Source organism: Vigna radiata, chromosome 4 (genome assembly GCF_000741045.1).
Source record: "Vigna radiata var. radiata cultivar VC1973A chromosome 4, Vradiata_ver6, whole genome shotgun sequence".
Lineage (NCBI taxonomy): Eukaryota > Viridiplantae > Streptophyta > Magnoliopsida > Fabales > Fabaceae > Vigna > Vigna radiata.
Window position 1 is genome coordinate 4,257,734 of NC_028354.1, and position 26,142 is coordinate 4,283,875.

Genomic DNA, 26,142 nt, shown 5'->3' on the forward strand with positions numbered 1-26,142 from the left:
AATTCACCTAAACTTAGAGCGAGAGGAGATTCCAAAGACAATTCCTACAACATGTTGCTTGGTGATTCTAAAGTGAATTCACCTAAACTTAGAGCAGAGGGAGATTCCAAAGAAAATTCCTACATCACACTGCTTGGTGATTCTAAAGCGAATTCACCTGAACTTAGAGCGGAGGGAGATTCCAAAGAGAACTCCTACATCGCATCGCTCGGTGATTCTAAAGCGAATTCACCTGAACTTAGAGCGGAGGGAGATTCCAAAGAGAATTCCTACATCACGCTGCTTGGTGATTCTAAAGTGAATTCATCGGAACTTAGAGCGGAGGGAGATTCAAAGAGAACTCCTACAACACGTTGCTCGGTGATTCCAAAGCGAATTCACCTAATGTTCGAGCGGAGGGAGCTTTCATAGAGAACTCTTAGCATTTCCCGCTCAACCTAGGAGTAAGTCAAAACTTCTACAGACTGTCGTTCAATGAGAAACAAGTCCGAACCAAATTTGCACCTAAGTCTAGCGAATGCTCAAAAATGCTTGCGAAGGATAGTTAGGTTACAACATAATAAAGAAAAAGAAATGATAGGAGGAAACAGTAGCCTGATTGTTCGTACTAAAGATTCATACACAGAAAAGGCCCCAAAGGCCCAAAAACAGAAATGCCTACGTAAGCTAAACAAAACACTTATCAAAATCTTTCCTGTTGCAAATATTTAAGCTCAACCTCAACGACTTCTTCATCACCATCCTCGATAACTTATAGAGGTTGGGGCGCATCAATTATGAGAGGACTAATCGGTGTTGGAGCCTCGACATCATCAGGAAGGGATGGTCTAGTGGCAATTGGAAAAATTAATGGCATTGGGCGATCCCTTGTTAAAACCCAGTAAGGCACTCGTTGCAGATTTCTTCACCCAAAAATTTGTTCTCAGTTATCAGCCTTTCCTGGTTGAGAGCCAGTGCATCCCTTTAATTAACATGATCATTAGACCGTTGCGACAGTTGAGCATTACTTCGGGCCTTGTTCATAGCAACATTGGCGTTTTCCCGCTCATCCTCAGTTTCTTTCAGGATTGCTTCTAGACACGAGCTAGATCCTTGTTACCCTTCTGGGAATTTTCTAAATCCTGTGTGGCGATCTCCAGCTCCTCAGCGATTAAAGACTTAGCGGATCCTGCGGCGAAAGCCATACATAAGTTTGACCGAACGTTCAGCTCGTAAGCCATATCCAAAGCTTCCGTAGTGGTCATTCCTTTAAAAGGTTTTTTCTCCCCGGGATCGAGATTATATTCAAGGCACATTCAGATCAAACGACCTAGTGATCAAAGGCCCCTCGGGAATCTTCCTTTCGCTTCTCTTGCTCGAAGAGACGAACTTCTCTTTGGAAGTCTTCTTCTTCCCCCCACTTGTGCGAGGAGCACCCTCAAGTTTAGGTTTTGCAGTGGGAGTAGAGGAAGGTTGCGATTCTGAGGCTATTTTCAAAGCTAGATTCACGACTTGAGAGGGAGCGACCTCGAACACTATAGGCCGAGCTGGGATGGAAGAAGTTCCCTCCCGAGTCGTTTTGAGCTCTTCCTTTCGTCGAGCCATCATTAACAAAAAGGACTTGTTTTTCTCCATGTTACCAAAGAGATCTGAAACAAGAAAGAAAATTTAGATAAGTTACAAATGACGACTCAATAAAGCTGATTAAGCTGGCTGACGACTTCTAGCTCATCGGGGGTCATCGCAGACTTGGCCCATGAAACAACTTTCTTTGGATGCTCGGTCAAGTAGAAGGGAAATTTGGGTCGATCGTCATCGAAGTAAAAGCTGGATCGACCATACTCTTTTATTGATACCTTAAAGAAATTCGTATTAAATTCCTTATAAGAAGTATTGAACAGAGTGAACAGTTGCTTATCCTTCACCGGTGAAAGAGATACCCAGGATTTATTCTGATGTGGTAAGGCACAAAAAAAACGTTAATCACTTTTTATAGTGATTAACAATTGGATGTAGAATCTTTTGATTCGAACCAGTATAAAAATCATTTGTGTGATTTTTCTCTTCCCTACACTCCTTAATCTTTTAGCACTCAAACTGTTCGATAAAAGTTTTACAAGAAATTTAAAACTGATAAAGAAACTGTTTTTGTGACCGAACACGCTTATACGCTTACTCTAAGTTTTATTCCGCTGCGTTATACTCTTCGAACCATACCCCCTCCGATACCAACACATACAATTCCTAGCATTCCTGGTAAAAAGATGTGAAGATCAAGAGGTTAAGACGACTAAGACCCATACCCTCATGTTTGAGCAATATAACCCTTAGGAGTAATTTAACAAGGACCTGAATTGAAAGGAACCTGTCGGCACTCGTGCAACTCATAGATCATGCTATTGTATAAGCAAGCAATAAGAACATATAAATTACTCTAAAAATTAATGAAAAAAAAAACATATAGAATTAAGAATCAATTCAAATACATGAGAGTTTACAAGGTTACATCATTCCCCAACAACAAATAGAAATTAGTTCCCCATACACATGCTGGAACCTATGAACAGTGGAAGAAAAAAAAGAATGAAAAGAATAAGAATTGGCTATGAGTGTATTGCTATGCTTTCTTCTACCAGGGATGCAAAACCTAGAGCCCCAGGGTCCTTTAAATAGTGTCAAACGCGCCCCAAAGTTCGGCCCGGTCCGAAAGAATCAAATCTGAGCAGAATTAGGGTCCGATCCACGTGAAATCACGCTCAAGCGTCGTAGGGAGCTCGCCCAAGCATGAATTGGGGTTCATGTTGGGGTTGGGCGTCAGTTTTGGACGCCCAAGCTTCAAGCATCTGTCGCCCGGGCTACCAGTGGTGATCTGCTCCGCGCTGTTTTCTCGTTCCTGTCGCTTGGGCTTCGGGTTTTGCCTCTTCTTGGTGCCTTTTTGACCCCTTTTGAGCTCCATCTTCTTGGCTTTTCACTTCTTCTTCCAGTATTGCTTCAATCTCTATCAAAACAAGGGGGATTTGTTAGAAAACTGTTTAAATCAACCTCAACTCTCTTATTCACACAATTTATTGAAAACACATGAGTCCAAGCAAGTTTCTAAGTGAAAAAGGGTGCTTTTAGTATCAAAATCTCATAGCAAATAACGGTGTTTCAACCCGTTATCATCCCTCAACGCTGGAAGCTCACATCAACGCATGGGTGCCCTTCCTAAGGCGTTTAGCGCTAGTTTCCTTATCCCGCAAACCGCCTAGGTGCCCTCTGAGGGTCCCTGAGCGCCACTCCTCTCGCACCACCGCCCGACTACCCTAAGTTGGGGCGCTGAGCGCTAGCAACGTGGGCTTGGACTTTCTTTTTGCTTTATTTAAGAATCTACACATGTTAGGGTTTGTATCTTTTGGCAGTAGAGACACAAAAACACACTATTTGACTCTCTAGAGGCAGAATTGGATGTGAGAGCTCTCCTCTTCAATTTTTAAGGTTTTTCTATCATTCTCATTCCATTGTACACCTAGTTTCTCCATGACAATGGATAACTAAACTTCATTTGTTGTTGCGAAATATGTAACCTCTAAACTCTCATGTATTTGAATTTGTTCTGATTTATTATATGCTTCTTTCATTAATTGTTAGGGATTTTCTCCTTTGCTCTATGCGTGTTATGCTTTGATCATTCATGACATGATTTTATGGTCTTCTTTGTTATTGGGAAATACCTAGAAACCAGGATCTAGAGAATTTCTCCCAAAAGCAATATTTGATTGTGGCAAATGAATGGCAATTTTGTTCTATGTGACATGTGGATAGTAGAGGGAAGGAATGACCTTGACAAACACTTGAGTGATTGAGTAAAACACCTTCTGTGGTGAGGAATAATTCCCTGAATCTGTGATTATATATGTGCTTAGCTGAGTGATCATTTATGAGAATAACATCTGTTGTGTTTTATATGATTGAGAAGAACACTATGATGGTTTGATTTGAGGCATATGTGCATCTTGATTAAATTCTATGGATGAGCTGATTTGAGTGATGACTTGTCTTGAGATATGGATTTGGAAAAGGTTGAACCATTGTGATGAATTGTGGAAGACTAAGTTACATTTTGTTTGCTTGAGGACAAGTAAAGTTCTAAGTTTGGGGTTGTGATAACGGTCTAAAAACCGTTATTTTCATACTTAAAATTGATATCAAATATACCCTTTATGACTTAGAATTAGCTTGAAATCATGCAATTTGCTTAAGTTAGAGTATAAGAGAGTCAAATTAGGTTTTATTGGTTTTATGCTTGGTTTTCCTTTGATGTGGCTGGATTTATCAGGAATTGAACGAAGGAAGTCAAGTAAGGGAGGAATTGGATGCAAGAGAAGGTGGAAAAGTGTAAGAAAAGAAGAGTCGCAGCCACTGTCGGGCGGTGGACTCTTCAGTGGATTCTCTGGACGATGCTCAAGCGGCAGCATGGGAGGTGAGATCAAGTGATGCACCCACCGATGCGTGGTAAAGCCACCGCCAGGCAGTGTACAAGTGGGCCTGGGCTAAATTTCTGATAATTTTCTGAGTTATAAATACATTTGCAAGAACCAGAGAAGCTATATTTTGGCAGAAATGACGCAGAAACACATTCTTCTCACCTTGGAGGCGAATTTTGGATGTGGAAGCTCCAATTTATCAATTTTAGGGTTATCTTTTCCATACTTTTCATTCAATTCATCTAGATTCACCATGACTATGGTGAACTAAACCCTTCTGTTGTTGGGGAACGATGTAATCCTATTTGAAACTCTCTTATATTGAAATTCTTGCTTTATTCATATGCTTTGTTTATCAATTGTTTGAGTTTTTCTTCCATTATATTTGCATGCTTTGTTTAAGACATTATTCAATAGCATAATCTTTGATTCTTTCTATATGGACACGCATAGTTAAGTCTATACATGAGGGAATTCTCTTGATAACAATATTACCTAAACATAGGAATAGGAGGATCAATTTCCTTAAGCTTTTATCCGAATTATGTAATGCATGAATAATTGATAGGGAGACTAGACATTGTAAAACTAGTAATTAGGAGTAGACTCTATTTATCAAGATACTGATAGTAGGGGATTTTAGAAAGTGGCATGAACATTGATAACAAAGTCAAATTTGGTAAGAATAATAGGTATTTGAGAATGGATTAGGATGAAACCGTAAACCCTAACAACATCACTCATCCATATTGCTCAATTGTCGATTGATCAATTCTCACATGCATATTTATTTTCCGTTTTGCATTTAAAACTCAAATTGTCGTTTATTCAAGTCTTATGATTTCAAAACATCACATGAACGTTTAGGCCTGAGAGTCCTTTGGGAAACGATACTCGGACTTACCGTTTTATTATTACTTGATACGATCTGATACACTTGCCAGAGTGTTAACATTGGGGACTCGTGGTTTGAACTATACTTTTGTTTGATTTTTAACCAGTTTTGACTATATTTTTTTATTATTGTTTTTCATTTTTCTTTATTTTGATTTTGAATTTTTTTATTTTTGTGCTAATTGGGTGCTCTAGTGTTTTGTTTTCTAGTGTATGCAGGGTACAATTCGAACTAGAAGCACGAAATTTTTTGAACCTCTTCTTGCAGGATTGGATGAAAGTAGAAGAAGAAGAAGAAACAGGACGTCCACGGATGGATTTTTTATCTACCAATTGTATTCTTGTTGATTGTCGTAAGAGAAGGTTAATATTTCGCAATGAAGAAGAGTCAAAGTTATAGTCGTTTAGTTAGGTATGACATGAAGAGAAGGAATGATCTTGTTGTTTTACCATCTTGACTCAGTTGAATGTTGATCAAAGTGGAGAAAGTTTGGTCATACCAGTGGTGAGTGAGTTCGCGGATGTGTTTCTTGAGGAAGTACCAGGATTATGTCCTCATAGAGAAGTGGAGTTCTCTATTACCAAGACTAGGGTCAATGTCGATAAATCCTCACAAAATGACTTGAGTTGATGGAGTTAAAAAAGCATATTGAAGAGTTGTTAGAGAAATAGTTTATCAGGCCAATTGTATCACTGTGGGGAGAATCAATGTTGTGAGTAAAGAAGAAAGATGTAATTTCTAGGCTATGTGGTTACAGACAACTGAGTAAGTTAATTATCAAGAATAAGTATCAGTTGCGAGGAATAGACAGTTGCGAGGAATAAACGGTTGTGTTAGAGACTATATGAATAAGATCTTTCGGCCTTTTCTAGATAAGTTTGTTGTAGTCTTTATAGTCGACATTCTTATCTACTTTAGAACCATAAGGAGCATGAGGAACACTTAAGTACAATGCTTGGAATCTTAAGAAAGAAGAAGTTGTATGCCAAGCTACCAAAATGTGAGTTTTGGATGAAAGAGGTGTAGTTTCTAGAGCACGTGATATCAACTCAGGGTATATCAGTTGACCCGGTAAGGGTTTAAGCGGTGCTACAATGGGAGATGCCAAACCTGCAGTAGAGATAAGGAGTTTTGTGGGTCTAGCTAGCTACTATCACAGGTTTATAAAAGAATTATATAAGATGGTGGAGCCATTGACACAATTGACTCGAAAGGATTAGCCTTTTGATTGCACGGACATATGTGAATAGAGATGACAAGGGCTTCAGTGATAGTAATCCCTTATGGTAAATCCTTTAAGGTTTACTATGATTCTTCGCATCAGGGGTTGGGTTGTGTACTCATGCAAGAGAAGAAAGTAATGGCTTATGCTTCAAGGAAATTAAAGGTTCGTGAGAAGAATTACCATACTCATGACTTGGAGTTGGCAGTGGTTGTTTTTGCTTTAAGGATTTGGAGACACTACTTTTATGTTGCACAGTTTCAGGTGTTCAGTAATCATAAAAACTTAATGTATCTGTTTAATCTGAAAGAGCTGAAATGAGGCAAAGGCTGGATAATATTCTTGATGGACTATGATTTCAAATTTCTATATCATCCAGGGAAGGCAACTTCTGACCTATCTCCCCGACTTCTCAAGGAATAACAAGTAAAAACACTGACACTATGCACACCAGTGCATTAACTAAGCACAAGCCGAAGTCTTTTAGGCGAGACATCCACCTCCCCGTGTAGAGGGAGTGACATTCGAATCACTATCTCTTAAACGAGAGTCCAACACATCGCATTCTTAACGTCGCGCATTATGAAAAGTTCACACATGACCGACAACACACAAGGAAATAACATAGTTTCATGTTCGCATCACAAACCTATACACATTCTCACTAACATGCATTGCTCACGAATCATAAGATTTATAACGTCTTTCTCATCACATTTCATACATAGTCTCAATATTATACATTAACTCACCAATCACAAATCTTATATCTTAGTCTCAATACATAGTCTCATTTACACATAATAATCAACCAATCTCTTAATAAAAAAATCTAAAATAACTATTTATCTCCAATTCAAACATGTTTATACACAATTTTCAACATATTAGATAATACACAAAATTTTACTTATTAAATAAAGTTAAATTTAAACATGTTGAATATTTCAGTAAATACCCAAAACTACAAGTGTATAGCATGAAAATAAAAACATAATTATCCAACAGAGAATAAAACAAAGGATCTCACATATATAGTTAACCATGTCTTCTAATTAAATGACATAAATATAAAATATTAGTATATGAATAAAATTGTACATGAAAAATGAGATATCCCTTTACGTTAAAAAAAATATATAACATAATTATATTAGACTTAAAATATTTCTTCATATAATATAAAGATATTATAATTAACATAAACTTTTTGAAAACCAACTACCAATCTCACGTAACTAATATAAATATAAAACAAGGTTTAAACCATTTAGACGTTCCTATTTTTGTTAGGTATTTTCAATTTGGTCTCCTTCTTTTAAAGTTTCCCAATTGAGTTCTTATAAGTGCTAATTTGAAACAATTTAGCCCCTGCCGTTAAAAATGGTTAACGGTGTTAAAATTCTACAGAGATAGAAAGGTGGTGTGTCAATTTTTTGCCACATGGAATCCCCCTTTCTCCCAAATTAGGGTTCAGATTGGGGACAGGACTTTCCCACTCCTGAGATCCCCAATTGCGAATAGGGTTTTGCTCCTCCTCCTTCACGCGGCTTGTGGACGACATGGAGGCACTACTGGTGAGTTGCGCTAATGGAGGCACAACAGTCACGGAGTTGCGACGCTTGTGCGAAGACGATGGTGGAGATGAAGGAAGCAACCAGCCACGCCAACGACGCAATTCTCAATTTCGTGCGTTTCTCTACAGGTGTGTGTTGATGAGATGAAATGGTTTGGATTTGCAGGTCTGGCGATGGTGATTTGGATGGTGGTCATGGATTCTCGCTACTTGGTTGTTGGTCCTCTGGTTTTTCTGAGCGCAAGTTTGAGAATGGAGAATGGCGTTGGGTTTGTGATGCGTGAGGAAGATGGTTCGAACATGTGAGGCTAGCGCATCAAAGCATGCCCTTAACAGTGGCAAGCACAAGCATTAGACCCAACAAGCATTGAACTAAAAATAAGGCAAAAGATTGATCCTTTCTCTGCTTTTGGGTTTCGCAGGTCTGGTGATGGTGAGAATGATGGAGCGGCTGGCGGTTCGTAGCGGTGGAGATTGAGCGGCGCGACGGCAATTTGCGATTGAGAAGACGTCCTTGCGTGGTGGCCTGTGATGGTCCGTTGAGCTGCCATGGTTGTCGGATGCGAGGAAGATGGTTGCACCGTTCCGGTCCGACGCGGTTCCTTCGGTGGAGACTAGGCTTGATGGAGACGCAAATGGTTTCTGGATTAGAGGAGGAGCTCGCGACGACGCTTGTCGCTGACGGCGGCTAGGGTTTGGGAGTTTAGGGTTTTTGTGAAGAAGATGATGATGACGTGTCCAAGGTGATGATGTGGCAAAATCTGGTTGGTTCACTGATTAGTGGTGGAGTGCCACGTTTAAATAATTTAACACATCATTCAACCATTTCTGCATAATTTTAACACCGTTAACGATTTTTAACGGCAGGGGCTAAATTGTTTCAAATTAACACTTATAAGGACTCAATTGGGAAACTTTAAAAGAAGGGGACCAAATTGGGAATACTAGCAAAAGTAGGGACGCCTAAATGGTTTAAATCTATAAAACAAAGTTTCTCTCTTTTACTTTCCACCACTTAAAGTCGCGGGCCCCACAAATGCATTTAAGTTCACGTAAAAACCTACACTAAAATCATTAATTTCTCTCTCTCCAACTTTTCTTCTTTTCTTTTCATTTTATAACCCATCTCACCTATCATGTAAACACAATATACGTATAAACTCACAGTAACTGAACCTCATAACTTACATCCTCCAAAGAGACCCTCATTTTATCTTCTAACAACTCATACCCGAGACTCTTAGGTTTTTCTACTAGCCACCATCCCGGTTTTCTCACCTATCACTCCCTCACCTTCGCTTTCACCATTCAACATAAGACCTCTTATTTTTCTCTTTTTAAATTTTACAGAACCACGTCCTCTCTACTTAAATCCCTTACCCTATGAAATCAACTATCATCACCAACTCTTACGGAATAACCTATAGAGTTCTATCTTTCTCCTCTGAAACACCCTTTCTTCGTTTAAAAAAAAACAAAAAACCTTCAACCACAAAACTCATGCGTTTATTTGTCTCACACACTAACAACATAAAAGTTTATGAAACTTTAAGGTATACAAACACTCAGCAACCCAAGAAGACCCTAGTCCCCACGGCTCTCAATGAAAAAAAACAAAGTAACAGCCACCACAAATAATCCATAAAGAATGCACCCAAAACAAAGGCCCACATGCATGTATAGATTGCAAAATAACATGACTTCCCCAAACCAAGAGATATATCCTGGTTACTGCCCTTACTTGGCCTCGTACTATTTTTGTTTCCAAAATCACCAAGAAAGCTTCACAACGTCACCGATGGTCCTCTTATTTTTTATCCTTCGTTCTTGACTCTATTTTCTCCTAGAAAACGTCTTTTCTCTCTCTTATATTTCTAATTTTTGTTTTTTGCTTTTAAGGTAACAAAATGTCAACCCCTTTTTACTCTTATCCTTTTTATCCTCTTCTATTCTATCTCTATCTTTTTAGTTTTAATAAAATCTCTCAGTTTATATCTAAAACCACTAAAATTTTCTTTTATTCTATCTTAATTACTTTTTAAAATATCATCAACCACCAAATCTTTTTAAAATCTACAATATCTAATGATGATTTTCTCTAATAATAATATTTCTTTTAATTTTTAAACCCAACAAGATTATATCTTTTATTCTCATTTAACTAATTTTTAAAATAACAACAACTAAATCTTCTAAAAGATTTACATAATATTATTTTATTAAATATCCAGATTATTTAATTTGTATACTTTTCCTTTCTACACCCTCTCTTAATTAATTTCTACACCAATTAAATAAAAGTAAAAGACTTTTTTGCCCCTAGGCAAAAGAATATAAATATAAAAAAATAACATGAAAATTATGTTCTAACAAAATTATAAACTCAAGAACACAAATCTCCAAACAAAATTCAAAGTCTCAAAATTACTTTATTTTTAAAACTCCTATTTTCCCGGATCTTACAAGTTGAAGTGGGAGCAAATTTCATTAAATGTAGTAACTTGACTATATTTAGTGATTTCTTAAGTTTGATAAAAGATAAATAGTTATTGGATGCATGATTGAAGAAAAAAGTGGAGTTGATTGGAATAGATCAGGCCAAAGAGTTTGAGTTAGGGTTAGATGGTTTATTGAAGTTCAAGGTAGGGATGACAAAAATACATATGCCCGCGGGTATCCGCAAGTAAAATTCGCTGCGAATAGTTGGTACCCGCAGGTAGCAGGCAATTTAATACTAGCTCATTAACAAGTAAAATAATGATCCATGCATCAACTAGTTCTAGTACTTGGTTATTTCATTTTATTAATTTTAACCTTTCTTACATTTCAAAGGACTTCTATATAATCTAATCTGATTTGGTAATGAAATAACAAACAACATTCTACTAAAGGTTAGCCAACGCATACACCAATGAATAGTGTCGTCAAAATGGGTTGAAACCCATGAGCCAACCTAACTCACCACGGGTTTGAGTCGGGTTAGGTTGGAAAAAAATGCGAAAACTTTGATGCGAGCCAATTTTGACTCGGCTCACTAAGAACCCGACGCACATGGGTTGATCCCGTGGTGGGTTGGGTTGGCTCATCAGTCCACCTATTTTTTTAATTAAATCAAATTAATTAATTTAATTATTAAAATCCTATTTTATTAGGCTATTTTTACAATATTTAAACATTCTATATATACAATATTTTTACAATATTTAAACATATAAGATATTTTTACAATATATAAACATCCTATATATACAATATTTAAACATCCTATATATACAATATTTTTACAATATTTAAACATATACAATATTTTTATAATATTTAAACATCCTATATATACAATATTTTTACAATACTTTTAATAATTAATAACACGGAAAAATATATACAATATTTTTACAATCACTTAACCACTTCATCAAACATTTTTCATTGTTTAATATACACAATCGTAGCAATATAAAATCATATAGAATATCCTATATAAAAAACATCCTTTATGTAACTAAGATTTTTCAGTTTTTTTATATTAATTATTTCAAAATAAATACATGTTACTTATGATAACTAAGATTCTTTAATTTTTTTTATATTAATAGATACAAAATAAACACATGTTACTTAATAGTTTAGATTCTCCAGTTTTTTTTAGTTTCTTTTATATCAATTGGTCCAATTATTACTTTTTCAATTTGATCGATCAAAGTAACATGTTATAAGAATATTAGAAGAAGAGGATGAAAAAAAGTTAAGTGAGTCAATGAGCCAACGGGTTTAACCCACCAACCCATGGTGGATCGGGTTGAGTTCGAATTTTTTTGACTCGCTAATAAATGAACTGGGGTTGGGTTGACTCACTAAGTGATCAATCCATGGTGGGTCGAGTCAGAGCGGATCAGATTATCCATTTTGACAGCTCTATCAATGAACGAATGAGCCCTGCATAATTAGTTGCATAACCGATTCCACCACTCATCGCCCATAAGTGATTCCACCTCTCATCATAACAGGCGACACTCTCATCTTCCATTATATTACTTACCTCAAACAGCTTGAGGATGAAGAACACCACACTCTCGTCTACACTACAATCGAGGCAGAGACACGAAACATGACTTCCCAACTCTCACAACTTCATATTATATTGAATTTTATTTAATGGTTCATTAAATACATTCACATGGTCAATGAAATTCAAAATTCACGGCTGTAAATGGTCACTCTGTGGTTAGGAATGTTTCCTGTATAGTCCAAGAATCTTATAGAGTAAAGGCAAAGCACGTGAAATTAACAAGTGCACGTGACCATACTACCAAGGGTAATCTTGCAAAAAGCCTCAAGCGAGATGGCATTAAGAGGTTATCCAGCAAAATGACACTCCCCCTTTCTCCTAAACTCTTGGATATGAACACGACATTCTTCTGCGTATTTGTAACTCTCAATCCCTCCTAAAACTAAATCAGTGAATCCAAACACAACTTAAAAATTATTTCAATTAATATTTTGCCACCTTAACATGACTTCTTTATAATGAACTCATGTCACTTTAGTACAACTTATTCATATCCGTAGTTATTTTAAAAGTTTTGCATTTTGATAATTTTTTTAAAAAAAGCTAATTTATGTGTATTTAATTCTATTGTAAAATAAAAATTAAATAGTTAAGATAATTTTATAATGTTTATAACTAATTCAAATAAAAATAATATCAAAAGGTTTTTTTAATATTATATTTTTTTTAATATAATTATTTTAACTATTATCATTTCCAAATTTTTTATCGTAAATCAAATTATCTTCTAAAATTTTAAAAAATATGCGTGATAGCACCATTATTTTTTTGCTAGTATAAGATTAAAAAGTTCCATTATCATCAGGGAAATTAATCTCATGAAGCTTTATTCCGTCAACCAAAAACAATGTATCTCACTAAACTCCACAATAACCAATATAAGGAATATTTTATTAATTTTTACTATACACAACTTTTTTTATTCATATTATCTTTTGAAACGTTACTGTCATACTCATTTCATCTTTACTATCATATAAAAGAGTTTTTCTTTTAATGTATATTTTTTAATTTTATGTTTTAAATAATAATTTTTTAAAATTAGATTAATTTTCATAATTATTTTTTAAATAATTATTTTAAAATTTAATCATGTTTTTATTTTTAAATTATGAAAATAAATTGTATTTATAATAAAAATATTTACAAAATAAAGAAAATAAATCATATTCCTTTACAAAACGGTATGTACAGATGTACCTTAGCCGTAATCGTATCGTATACGTATCCTACCAGTTTCATGTACGCTGAGTATTTAAACCCACGATTTAGCCCAATGTGTTTGAACCCGTGAATCAATATCCTTGTTGATAGGTGCAAATTGCATTTTGATCTTTCTTCGTCACAATTTTCTGTTATAATAAATAATATATATATATATAATTAAATAATAAAGCCCTCGTTTTTGGAATTCCATTTTCTTCCTTGTCTTGTTTCTTCTCTGCATCTATGGGATCTCGTGCATAGACCAACCCCAGAAGAAGGAAATAAATAAAAAAATAAAAATCAACCCTTTTGTAAATCCCCACCTTTTTTCTGCTAACGATTTTATGTTTCTTTCTTTGCTTCTGTAGTTTATCTTTGTCGATCGTAATTGGGTTTGATCTTTCTCTCTCAATTTGATAATTGTGTTGTGTTTCTTTTGGATTTTATTTTTATCAAGAAAATTCTTGAAATTTAATGTTGATTGAATTTTGTTCGGGGTTGGGAGTTAGGTTTAGGGTTTTTTTTCATTGGTGTGGTGGTTAAATGTTGATCTGTGGTTAGTGTCGGCCATGTATGACCTTCCTTGGGATTTAATTGGGTTTTGGAAATTGGTGCTTAGTTATTCCCAATCTACTGTGGGATTCCTTTCTGCTTCATCATTCCACTTAGTTTTAATTTTTTGTGATTGATTTGGTGTTTGGATGCGTGCAATTGGAATGTTCTGCAATTGCCCTGTTCTTTTTAGTGAAACAGAGGTTTGTGCATGGAAATCATGGAAATCATTACTAGTTTGCTTGATTATCTATATAAATTTGTGTGATAAATGTCTTATTTGGCAAATAAGGGGTTCTTGTTGTTCATGAATCTTGTGAACTAGCAACACTTTGTTGCTTGATATTTCTGTATGGGATTTTTTTTATTTTTCTTGATGTCTATTTTTATTCTATTGGTTTCTACTTAATATTTGATATACAGGCAATGAATCGAATTTGATACTCTATGTTATTATCAGTGTCCATTTTATTGATTATATGACTTGATAGTGCTAATTGCTCCCATGCTTTAGGACTTTTGAAGAGTATGTGGGATAGACATCCTGAATGTGTAAAATTTGATTTGATTTTCCAGAGTAACTGAAATGTTGGGCTGTTGGATAAGAAGAATTCCTACCCACACTGCTAACCTTACCTTTTTTTGGCTATTATCAATGCAGTAATCCTTCACTTGCATATTTAGAACTAACCCTGATAATGTCTTTGTAATTTCCTGAACTTTTCTGTCCCTCACCATCATGATATATACGGAGTGTTGCTTCTGTAACAATAATGCACTGAAGTGCTTTTGTTTCTCATTTATTTTCCTGCATGCTCATTTGAGTTTTACTCAAATAACTAGAAAAAAGTCATTCCCCCTCATATATGACATTTCAGTATGTCAGTTCCATTCATATCTTCTCCTGGGTTGAATCAATGTTGACATGTTTGATCTTAGATGCAAAACAAAAATAAACGGGATTTACTGATGAGTCTGGATCACATAATCCATGTTGACTTCTGATAATGTGATCTAGCATACTAGGTATAAACATGTAGAATAGTAAGCTCCCTTGGTATCATCTCATTCAAAGTATAGTGTTGTGTTAATGAATCAGTTTGAATGAAGTGTCCTTATTTCTCTGTTCATATATAGTTCTGTTTCTAATTGACGATTCCTAGATTTTAAACTTAATCGATATTGAAATTTATTGGACTGAGATCTTGTGTTGCTGAACATAGTCTTTTTCTTCTTTTTTTTTATGATGTACCCGCAGATTTTGGGGCTTGTTGGTGATTCTGTTGTACAGAAGTGTTCGTTAGTTATACATGTGTCCGAGATTATTGTATACATTGATTCATTTTTTGTATCGTACTTTGGAGCATTGCCTGAGGGATTGCCCTCTGATTCTTTTGTGAAGTCATCTAAAGTTCTTATAATTACAAACTGAGCCAGAAGCTGGTAGGGATATAGCTAGAGCTTATCGCCTTGGTAAGTTCATAAGCTAACAATGCATCATATTGTTAATCTCATGTCCTTTATTAATGTCTGAAAAATTCCTTTTGCATTGTGCTCAATACATATTTGTTGAACTATTTCATTTCATTTCTTGTATAGATCTCCTTTTTCATATTTTTCATTGACAAGTATTTTTCTAGTCATTTTTATCTGTTAAAGTCTCTTGAGAAAAGCTGAACTTTACAATGAGTTGACCTAATTTTCTCATATGAGGAATCTAGATTTTGCAATTGACAAGAAAGTCTTCGTTAATAGTCACTAGAGCAAGGTCCGTTATGTTAGAAGTTGTAACATGTGGGAAAGGATACAAAGTGTTGTTACAAAGAGTAATTGTCAGTCTTTATCAAATTAGTTTTTGGTTTAGTCTGAAGCAAGGACACCATTCTAGTATAGGTCTTTTAGTTCAAAGAATCTAATGACGAAGGTGTCATTAACCTTGAATGATGATTAATAATACTAGCCAAATGCTTGGTTTTGAATCCAAGATTGTTATATTGTTGTCTATGGATATGTATGAAGAAGTAATTGCACGGGTTGTAAATGGGCTACCTAATCCTTTAGTTATGCTTCATTTTGTGTTGTCAACAGTTGTGCTTCTTATCAGTTTTTTTTTTTTTCTTTTTTTACTTATATAATTTTTCTGTCAGTAAAGTTTGAACTCTTGAGCAGTGGAAAAGGTGTGATATACATCGTTTTGAATTACAAATCAATGCCCTTCAGAGTTTACATGTTGCAATGTTAGATGTAGATTATACCTTGTTTATGTAAATCTCAGAATCACACATAGAATCGAACATTATCCTCTTATCATGCTTTCGTGGAAGGATGTAATAGTACATAAGCTTCACTGTTGTGTGTAATAAAAGGAAAACGTTATACGTTTGTAATTTTTTGTTCCTTTTTCGTGTTTTGATGGTTAAGGGCAAATAGAACTAAAACTATAGGAATACATAAAAGTTAGAGGGAAGCCAGTTACTAGAAGTCCGAGCAATATTATACATAAAGCTTGTCAGTTATTGCTTTTCTTGTGCATTTCACAATAGACAGAGCTTAAGTGGTTTTGTGGAGTTTTTATTATATCCAGTTTTAGTTTGTTACATTCTTATTGTAACTCTTTGCTTGTTCCTAGACTAATAGAATTTCTCTTCTACTGCTGATCATGTATTTTTATTTTTAATTTAATGTGAAAGAATAGTGTGTATGATATCCAAGTTTGTAAAAATGAAAAAAATTTGGTCCGGTTACTTGCATCCTTTTCTAATTGGTTCAATATGTTGAGTAGTTAACACCTTGCGAAGAAGATGGCTGGTGTTAAGAGAAGATTATGTAGTGATTCAGATATCCATGCTCTTCACAAAGAACTGGATGAAGTTTCATGTCCTATCTGCATGGACCATCCACATAATGCTGTTCTCCTACTTTGCAGCTCTCATGAGAAGGGCTGCAGATCTTACATTTGTGATACAAGTTATAGACATTCAAATTGCTTGGACAGATTTAAAAAAATGAGGGACAATTCTAAGGAGAACCAAAATTTACCCAGTTCTTTAGTTAACACAAACAATTCTGGTAATAGTTTTGATATTAACATTACTATGCAATCTGACATGCATGATGTTAATGAACTCCATGCAAATGAAATTAATACTCTATTGTCTGTTGGACTTGCACAAGGATCAAGACAGGGTGATGCCCAAGATCCAAGTAGGCATTTAGACCAACATGATGAAGGAATTTTAGAAACTGCTGATTCTGAGACCTTGCAGGACAGGGCTGTGCTTGAGGATTTAGATGCAGATAATTCATCTGACTCAAAATTGAAATTGAAATGCCCTTTGTGCCGAGGTGCTGTATTGAGCTGGGAGGTGGATGAAGAGGCTAGAAATTATCTGAACGTGAAGAAGAGAAGTTGCTCAAGGGACTCATGCTCATTTGTTGGTAATTATCTGGAACTGCGAAGGCATGCAAGGAGAGTTCATCCTACTTCTCGACCCTCTGACATTGATCCTACAAGAGAAAGAGCCTGGCGAAATTTTGAGCGCCAGAGAGAATACGGCGATATCATGAGTGCTATTCAGTCTGCAATGCCAGGAGCTGTGCTGGTTGGAGACTATGTTCTTGAGAATGGAGATGGTATTGGTAGGTTATCAGATGAACGTGAAGGCAACATCAGCAATGCAAATGGACCATGGTTAACCACCACTATATTATTTCAAGTGATGGATAATACCATTGAAATAGTCAGGGAACCAAGGGCTCATTCAAGTACATGGACAAGGCACCGGCGTTCCTCTGAACGCCGGCGATATCTTTGGGGTGAGAATTTACTGGGTCTTCATGAAAATGACATTGAAGATGATCTTAGGATATTTAGTGACGCAGGTGAAGATCCATCCCCTGTCCCAAGGAGGCGAAGGCGTTTGACCCGGACAAGATCCAATGAAGATCAACCACGATGATTGCCATCATTTACCTGGTAATGTTTATAGTTCAGTTTTATGGAAGAAACTTGTATTACATGAATTGTTTTGAATATGTCATCACTTAACACACTTGGTTTCTTCATTAGAATTGTTTGAATTTGTTCAAAGTTGTGGTGGGAAATGCATGCATTCAGATCTATGTTCCAGCTTGGGGACCCAGAAGAATATGCTGAAGCAGGAAGTTCAGAATAAATCATAGTCTTTTACTTGAACACTAGTTTCATTGAAACAAGGAAAATCTCAGAAGGATGTTTTCAAAAACACGTTTAATGTAAAATGCATTTAGCCTTGGAAACACTAAACATTTGGATGATTTGGAAGGTTGTAGCTCTGTTAATATAGTTATCATGCATAATAACTGGTACTATGAACCTATGCTGCTGTTCAATCCTTAATTATCTGAACTAAATCGTTTGCTTTGAGCTGGGGAATATTGTGTGATTCTTTTAAGGCTCGTTGTTTCTTTGTTTGTTGGGACATAATGAAAACTATCACCACAACACAAGTGACCTCACCTGAAACATTGTCACACGTTTGAAGCAATGCTTCAAACTAGTTATTATTTTTGGGATGTCATTGAAGTAAAAGCATGAAAGGGACAAAAGAAAGTGTGTAATTTGGAAGACATTGGAGGGTGTGTTCAAAAGGTTCCAGAATGGTGATGGAATCAAATGATTTATATGTTGACTGTTCAACTGGCTCAACCTCCTTTATACGGCCAACCCCTCTTCTCTCCTCCTTGAAACGCTGCCTTGCCACGTTACGGAATAATAAATAAAATAAACTAAAAGGCTGTGTGGGAATGATTTATTTAAACAAGATTACTATATAATGAATTCAAATTCGTGACAAAAAAAGATAGAATAAGTCTAATTTTTTATTGATATTGTTTATTATGTTTTAGATTCCTTTTAATTTATTTCTAAAATATCAATTCTAATATTTTTCATTAATGACTTTTGAAAGTGGTAAGAGAATTTATAAATATAAAATATTTGGTAACTGTCTACGATTACATTATCACTTCTACTTAAATCGTTCATTTTCTCTCCTCTCTTTCATTTAGAGGTTTATATTTTTATTTATTCTCCACTTATTTATTTATACATTTCTTCCCCACCCACATGATTAAAACTATTTCATTTCTCTATAATATAAATGATTTTTTATTTCATACAAAGCACTAAAATATATTCATTTAGCTAACTATTTTATAATTGATTCAACTTTAATTTTACTCCAAATTTCATTTAACAATTCAACTTAAAATATATACGTAGAAATGTTATTTAACAATTCAAGTAAAATTATATTAATTAACAATATTAAAAAAAGAATAATAGAAGCATCGAAATATTACTTTTAGACTTAAAACATTTTTTCCTCAAATTAAAATCCAACCTTTAGTCTCCATTACAAAATGCCAATTTTAAAATTCTGAATGTCCTTATAAATATTCCTAGCATGACTAGTAACAATGAGAACATATTGAGCAAGGGTGATCTTATGTTTTTTTTTTTAAATTTAATCTAGATTCAATAAAGTAGATTACATCAATCATTCATATTTAATTTAATTAGATAAAGTAGATTTGATTTTTTTAATTTAATTTAAATTAGACTAAATCTATATTGAATTCATTTTGTAAATTAGATTAGATATAGTGAGATTGACTTAATAAAATTAATTACTAGGTTTTTAAATATGAGCTCAAGTCAATTCGGCTTGCTTTAGATCTGGACATACTTGGTTTTACCTAGACTTAACTCGATTCGGCTCAACTTTTGTCTTTGTCTAACTTGGGTTGGGTCCAATCTAGGCCCAAGTCAAGTTGATTCATCTTAGGTTCAAGCCAACTCGACCTAACTTGGATCTTTGGGTATGATTTTGGGTTTGGATCAATTTGAACATAGGCTAACTTGTGTCAACCTAGGTTGAGCCACCTCACCTCACTTTCAACCAAAGCTGACTTGAGTCAACTTAAGTCCAAACTGACTCAACTTGTCCTAGATTTATGCTAACTAGACTCAATTTGAGATGAGTCAACCTAACTCGACATGGGCTTGTGTCAACCTAGATCGACCTTTGAAATGGAATAATTCAACTAGTCCTTCAACTAAGGTCCACTTAATTAAACCTTCAACTCTATTAGACAAATTTCTCAACCTTCAATTGGATTAACTTGGCTTAACCTTTGATTCAAACTAATCTAACTTAATCTTCGATTCAAGATGCCTTGACTTGACCTTCAATTTAAGCCGACTCAACTCAACCATTATCCTAAATTAACACATTTCCACTATTGATACAAACCATTTTGTTTCAACCATCGATCCAAATCGACTTGTCTTAACCATTAGCTTGAACCAACTCACTTCAACCTTTATATCAAACAAATACATATTTTGTTATAAACTAATAAATAACATAACTGCTTATAAAATGTAACAATAATAACTTATCCAAGTCCATTTATTATAATTTAAGTTATATATCAATTTCTAATGGATCAAGTATTTTATATCTCAAAGTTGTGAAATTATACTTAAATAGTTTTAATACATTGTGAAACTTGTTTATCTTTATAAAAATAAAGATTACATGATTTAATTCAATAAAAAATATTAAATAATTATTGATTACAAGATTTTCCAAATTTTGAATTCAAGAAACATGTTCTTACTTGTATAAAAGATACTTTAATATAACTTGAATATCTTATAAAAATATTTTTATTATCAGAGAATAACTAATTATTTTTTAATTTATCTACGAAACAATGCCAATTAGAACAAATCTTCCTAAGAATAAATTTTACATCATAATTCATAAATTTTTTTTCTTAACAAAGGTTCTCAAAACCTATATAACAATACGTATATAATAGAGAGTTGCATTCCAATTCATATTCTTTTTCTATTTACTATTTTTTTGTTTAATTTATTAATAACTTAAGGGTCGAAAAGTAATTGACAACTGAATCTCCATTTAAGTAAAATTATTTTTCTCATCACAATCTATAATTCAACTTTCCAAAACATAAAGATAACAGGTTATCTAAAATCATTGTCTTTTCTAATAATTAAATGCAAACATTGCATTTTTCATAGTCTGATCACTAGTCATCATACCTTGATTTCTAAAAACCTCAAGGAAAAATACCATTAATGATAGTATGACTAGAAAAAAAGGGAGAGAACACAAGGACAAACAAGAAATTTGAAAAGAATGAGTTAGAGAAAAATTGTGTAAGAGAAGATTTGATATGAAAATTAAAATAATCACTTTTGAATTAATGGACAAAAAGATTTTTTAATTTTAATTTTTTTAATTTAAGAAACTAAAAGATATTTAAAATTAAAAAAGAAATCTCATTCCATTGATTATATGTGACATCCATTAATATGGTTCATTCATCTCGATGTCATTAATGACTTCATTTATGCCATTAAGGAGGAGAAAGGTCTAATACTAGCATTTTATGAAATTCAAAACCTTAAAAATCTATTTTGAATTTAGAGGAGAAAAAGATAACAAAATTTAAAAGACGGAAATGAAACTTTTTCTAATAATAATAATGACTATAAATATCTTTACAAATTTGATAATGAAAAAAAAAGAGAACATTTATGTTTTCTTTAATGACGTCAAAACTATTCTTTATAAAGTTACATATGTTTTTTTTATCTTCAAACTATAATAAAAAAAAAAGTGTGTTTTATCCTCAAATATATTATAAAGTATTTAGTTATATACTTTGACTTATGTGAAACTTCTTTTCAATAAAAGGTGGAATGTTTATGAAATTGTATCATGAACTATAATATAACATATATATGCTATTCACTACTAAAGATATTTTAGATGCCTTTATAATACATGAATAAAATACTTTATAATTTAATTTATGAAAACAATATAGTTTTTAATAATAATTTGGAAATGAAAAAATATTTAACCTTTTTTTTATTACTTATCTTTTAGTTCATAATGAAAGAAATTATTCTTGAATTTTCAAACACATCAATAACAAGTGAACTGATAAAAAAACGTCAATAAGAAATGAAATCTTATATTACTTATATTTGAGTTAATTAATCTCGTTTTAAGTGGACTAATTTCTAAGTTACTCCATAACTCATTTGATTCATTATTAGAAATTAAAAATAGCTTAAAGCTTGAAAGATTGATGTGGTAAGAAAAAATGGTTAGAATAAAAAATAAATCAGTCTGATTCTTTCGTTGCTATAACCGACTTTTTAATATCTCAATAATAATTGAAGTTTTTGTCATTTTTTTATATTGAAATTACGAGGAATAAAAAAAAATATTTCATTTATATGAAGTTAATTAAGTGATATTAATGAAAAGGCATTTGTAGGTGTGTTGTGAGAATTGTACTTGGAAATTCTGGTGCGTTGCATAGCTAAGCCATGTGACACTGATGGTTCCCCAATTTGTACCCACAGGAATTCACCGCTGGCTAAATATCTTCTGCAAGCTCCCACATGCTTAACTGCAACAACAACAAAAAATATATACCTAAGTAACTTTTCTCTTCATACATAAATATAAAGAAAACAAATACACATGATTGTACAAGATTTTCAAAACCACCATGCATGTGCAACCAATTTTTGTTTCTTAATCAAAATCTCTGTTCTATTTCCATGTGCCCCAAATATTCGGCACTTTCGATATAAAGTACTCTTTCTATGCATCAAAACATCTTATCTCCCTCTTATATACCTTATCCTTTCCTTTTTCTCATTTAAGAGATATTATCTCCCGGAAAATGATATTTTGATACCAATTTTTGATACTATTCTGATACTGCACACATGTCAAAACATGGTTGGACGATTTCAAATTAAAAAAGCTGAAACAAGGACATATTTGGAGGAAAAAAAACCAATTTTTTTTTTAATTTGAAATCGTCCAACCATGACACGTGTGCAGTGTCAAAATGGTATCAAAAAATTGGTGTCAAAATATCATTTTCCAACTTTTCTAAAAATATTGCACCAAAATGGTGCTTTTGTCTTTGCATTGTAGCATGATTCAAGGAACAAGAAAAACAATCATTCTTTTAGGCTAATGTAGTTTTAGTCAATTTTCATATGATCTGCTGTTAAATTTTTATCAAAATAATGTGATTACGTTTCATGTGAGTATTGATTATCAGGTAATTTCTCTCTTTTAACAAACTTTGATATTTCATAATTGATTGATATTAATGTAGATCCCAAGAGATGTGTCAGTCTCATTTTCTCTTTAGTGATTCTATTCCCAAAGTGGTAAACCTACAAAAATTTCATTCAACAAAACAGAAACAAGATGGGTTCACAGAAATCTAATATTGAATAACAGAATAGAAAAAAAGAACACAAGTTTGATGAAGTGTTTGATATATTAATTAAAGTGTCTATATATGATCTCTGAACAAAAATATGCTGAGAATAATATTAAAAAACCGTATTACTATTATCATTATTTATATATTCGAAGGCCTTAAAAGGCACATTGATACTTGTGCATAGCTGAAAGGACAAGTAGAAATTATAATTGAGATAATGAAGTAATCTTGGTTCAAAGAAATGACATTAAATGTTGCTTGTTTGATTCTTTTATTCTTACCCTATTGCAAGTAGCTTTTTGTTTCAAGCAACATTAAGTGGATTGCTAAACAATTTTCCATTTTGGTAGAAAAAAAAGGTAGAATTCCATGCTAATTCTGCACCAGCTTCATTTGAAAGTAGCCTATTAAAGAAATCTCCAATTGGTGGCACTTGGAAGATGGGGTCCAAACATCTAAGAGACACACAAAAATGTATGGCCAAGAACACTGCCGCAGAGGCTGCACTGAAACATGTTGTTTCTTAATTGATTAATATGAAAAATGAAGTGGTTTAATCTTAGTATGTGCCAGTTGATCATGTTATATATATAATAAGGCATTAAGCACCATGTTACAAAGAATCAGAAGCCAACTATTCCCCATTCACAGCCTGGTTGTCTCACCATCATCCTTAGATTCACTGCAATCTTGTTTGTCTTATCTCACCAAAGGACTCATAGAGTAGACAGGAATCTTTGGCATCCAGACAGCACAGATAGATCTGCAAACCTGTTCATTTGACTGGTACAGTCATCACACAGACCCACAAACACAGACAAATATTTATATTTTTTATAATAAGTGGGAACAAAGTATCCACTGTAGGCATGCAGGTATGATTGTTATGTGATCATAATATATATAGTGGAATCTACAGCATGCATTATTCACATCAAGGCTAACACCTCTTTTGGTGTGTGTGTGATATATATCAGATTCTTCAATGGCTCTTTAAAGGTGCACATGAGCAAGAAAGAAAGAGGAGCAGCAGCAACTTCAGTATCCCTCCCAAAAGGGAAGATACCTGTGGTAAAATGAACTCTTTCTTATTCTTTCATATGAACTTGTTTATATGATTTTGGTGTGATGTGATGAATGATGCAAATGTATCTGCTTCATTTTCAGGGCAAAATGGTAAAGGGAAAGAGGTAAATCTGCTAAAGCGTGAGAGATCACAGAAAAGAGGAAGAAGGAACAAATGGGGCACGCCTGGTTGCAAGAACTTTAAGATATTCACTTTTGTATACAGAAAAGACATTCCAAAAGCTTTCTTTTACAGCACTCTCAACTTGAAGAGGTTAGGAAGCTTTAACAGCAAACAGTTTCTGTACTTCATGAAGATGAAGAAAGAAGAGGCATCCAAAGATGTTGGAAGTTCTAACAAGGCAGATTCAGGTAGCCATGTTGGAAACAAGGTTTTGCCCATAAGTGAGGCACCATTGTCATCCTCAGCTGAAACAAAAGACCAATGTGGTAATGATGCCACAGAAACTAAAGATCAAAACAAGAAAAAGCCAATGTCAAGAATGAAAGAGCTACTCAGATGGGCTGCTTCTGCCAAGTCAGAGAAAGGAGGGAAATTCAATGGAAGAAAGGTGAACTATTTTTAAATCTCTAAAATGACCCTTTTATTATATTTTTTTTACTTTGATCAAAACACACCCTTAAATCTATTTTTTTACTTTGAAAATGTTTTCAGGTTTTAATGTTCAGAAGGCGTGGAAACCTGAAAGCAGTTCCAGATGATGATCAAGGATGCACCGAGTCACCCAAGATCAGTTTCAGATGGGATGTGGAAAGCTGTTCCACCACTTCCTCTGTTTACTCAGCAATTTCAATAGCTTCCTCATCAAAAAATGGACTTAACCAAATTTCAACTTCCACTTTATCCATCCCTCCTGAACACACTGGCCACAATAAATCTGCCAGAAAAGGAAACTGGATCACAACAGACTCTGAATGTAAGCCACATCTCTCTATACATATTTTCATTTTCTTCATTTTCATTCTAAGATCATAAGCTCCATCTTTTCTGTTTAATGAGCAGTTGTGGTGCTGGAACTGTGAAAAGAATGAGGCTGAAGGGGATATTACATGTGTGGTGAAGTGTTAGGTGGCAATCTACATCACAAGTTAATGCTCTAAAATGTGTCATGTTCATCATGGATTATTTTCTGAGATATTTCTATAGATTTTATGTAACTTAACTAAAGATAGAGAGATCAAGAGGCATAAGGAAAAGAGAGTAATTAATAATCTGAATGTGCTAGATGCTGATCAAACAGATCAAATGCCCATGGCCATGACATGAGAATGTTTGGTGTCTGCATTATTAGGAGTATAAATTAATTACGTGTTGACTCAACTAATTAATGTAGATGGAACCACTTATTCCTGTAAATCTCTTATAATCAATCGCCATTAATGATTTTCTCAAATGAAAGTTTAATGTCAAGTTTCTGCTGCTTTTACTATACAAGTCATGTGTAACCAACATTAATGTTTTTTAATATATTCATTTAACAAACATCTCCATGAAATGCAAGAGCTTGAAAGTTGGTTTATTGTAATTGTTTAAACGTTTCGAATTTGAACTTAACCGATTCAAGCAATTAGGTTAGGCTAGGAGGAGAGTGAATTTTGCCAAGATGTTAGTTATTTAGCTTGATACATGCCTAAAAGTACTTATATATATATAAAATGGTAAATTGAAATATCTATATTAATTTGACATGATTTTTATAATAAGAAAACAAGAAATAATATGTTAAATGAATATAAATATATGTAAAAAAA

General features: G+C 33.8%; 2 protein-coding genes across 7 annotated transcripts; both read left to right on the top strand.

The window, feature by feature from the left end:
• Window positions 1–13,503: 13,503 nt before the first annotated feature.
• LOC106759241 lies at window positions 13,504–18,370 on the top strand. Of its 6 annotated transcripts, none has more exons than XM_014642317.2 (3): window positions 13,504–13,521; window positions 15,224–17,941; window positions 18,035–18,370. In XM_014642317.2, the coding sequence occupies exon 2, from the start codon at window positions 16,767–16,769 to the stop codon at window positions 17,922–17,924; it is 1,158 nt and encodes a 385-aa protein (XP_014497803.1). In that variant the 5' UTR covers window positions 13,504–13,521; window positions 15,224–16,766; the 3' UTR covers window positions 17,925–17,941; window positions 18,035–18,370. The 6 variants fall into 6 exon arrangements, with proteins under 6 accessions (XP_014497803.1, XP_022635319.1, XP_014497801.1 ...); XM_022779598.1 differs by lacking the exon at window positions 13,504–13,521 and having other exon boundaries at window positions 13,562–17,781; window positions 17,848–17,941; XM_014642315.2 differs by lacking the exon at window positions 13,504–13,521 and having other exon boundaries at window positions 13,566–15,438; window positions 16,748–17,941.
• Window positions 18,371–24,248: 5,878 nt separating this feature from the next.
• On the top strand, window positions 24,249–25,784 carry LOC106759063 (the record flags this gene model as incomplete). Its single annotated transcript, XM_022780133.1, has 4 exons — window positions 24,249–24,375; window positions 24,472–24,941; window positions 25,046–25,307; window positions 25,394–25,784. Coding segments are annotated over 4 exons (879 nt in total), but the record flags the coding sequence as incomplete, so codon positions are not given.
• Between the last annotated feature and the right edge of the window lie 358 nt (window positions 25,785–26,142).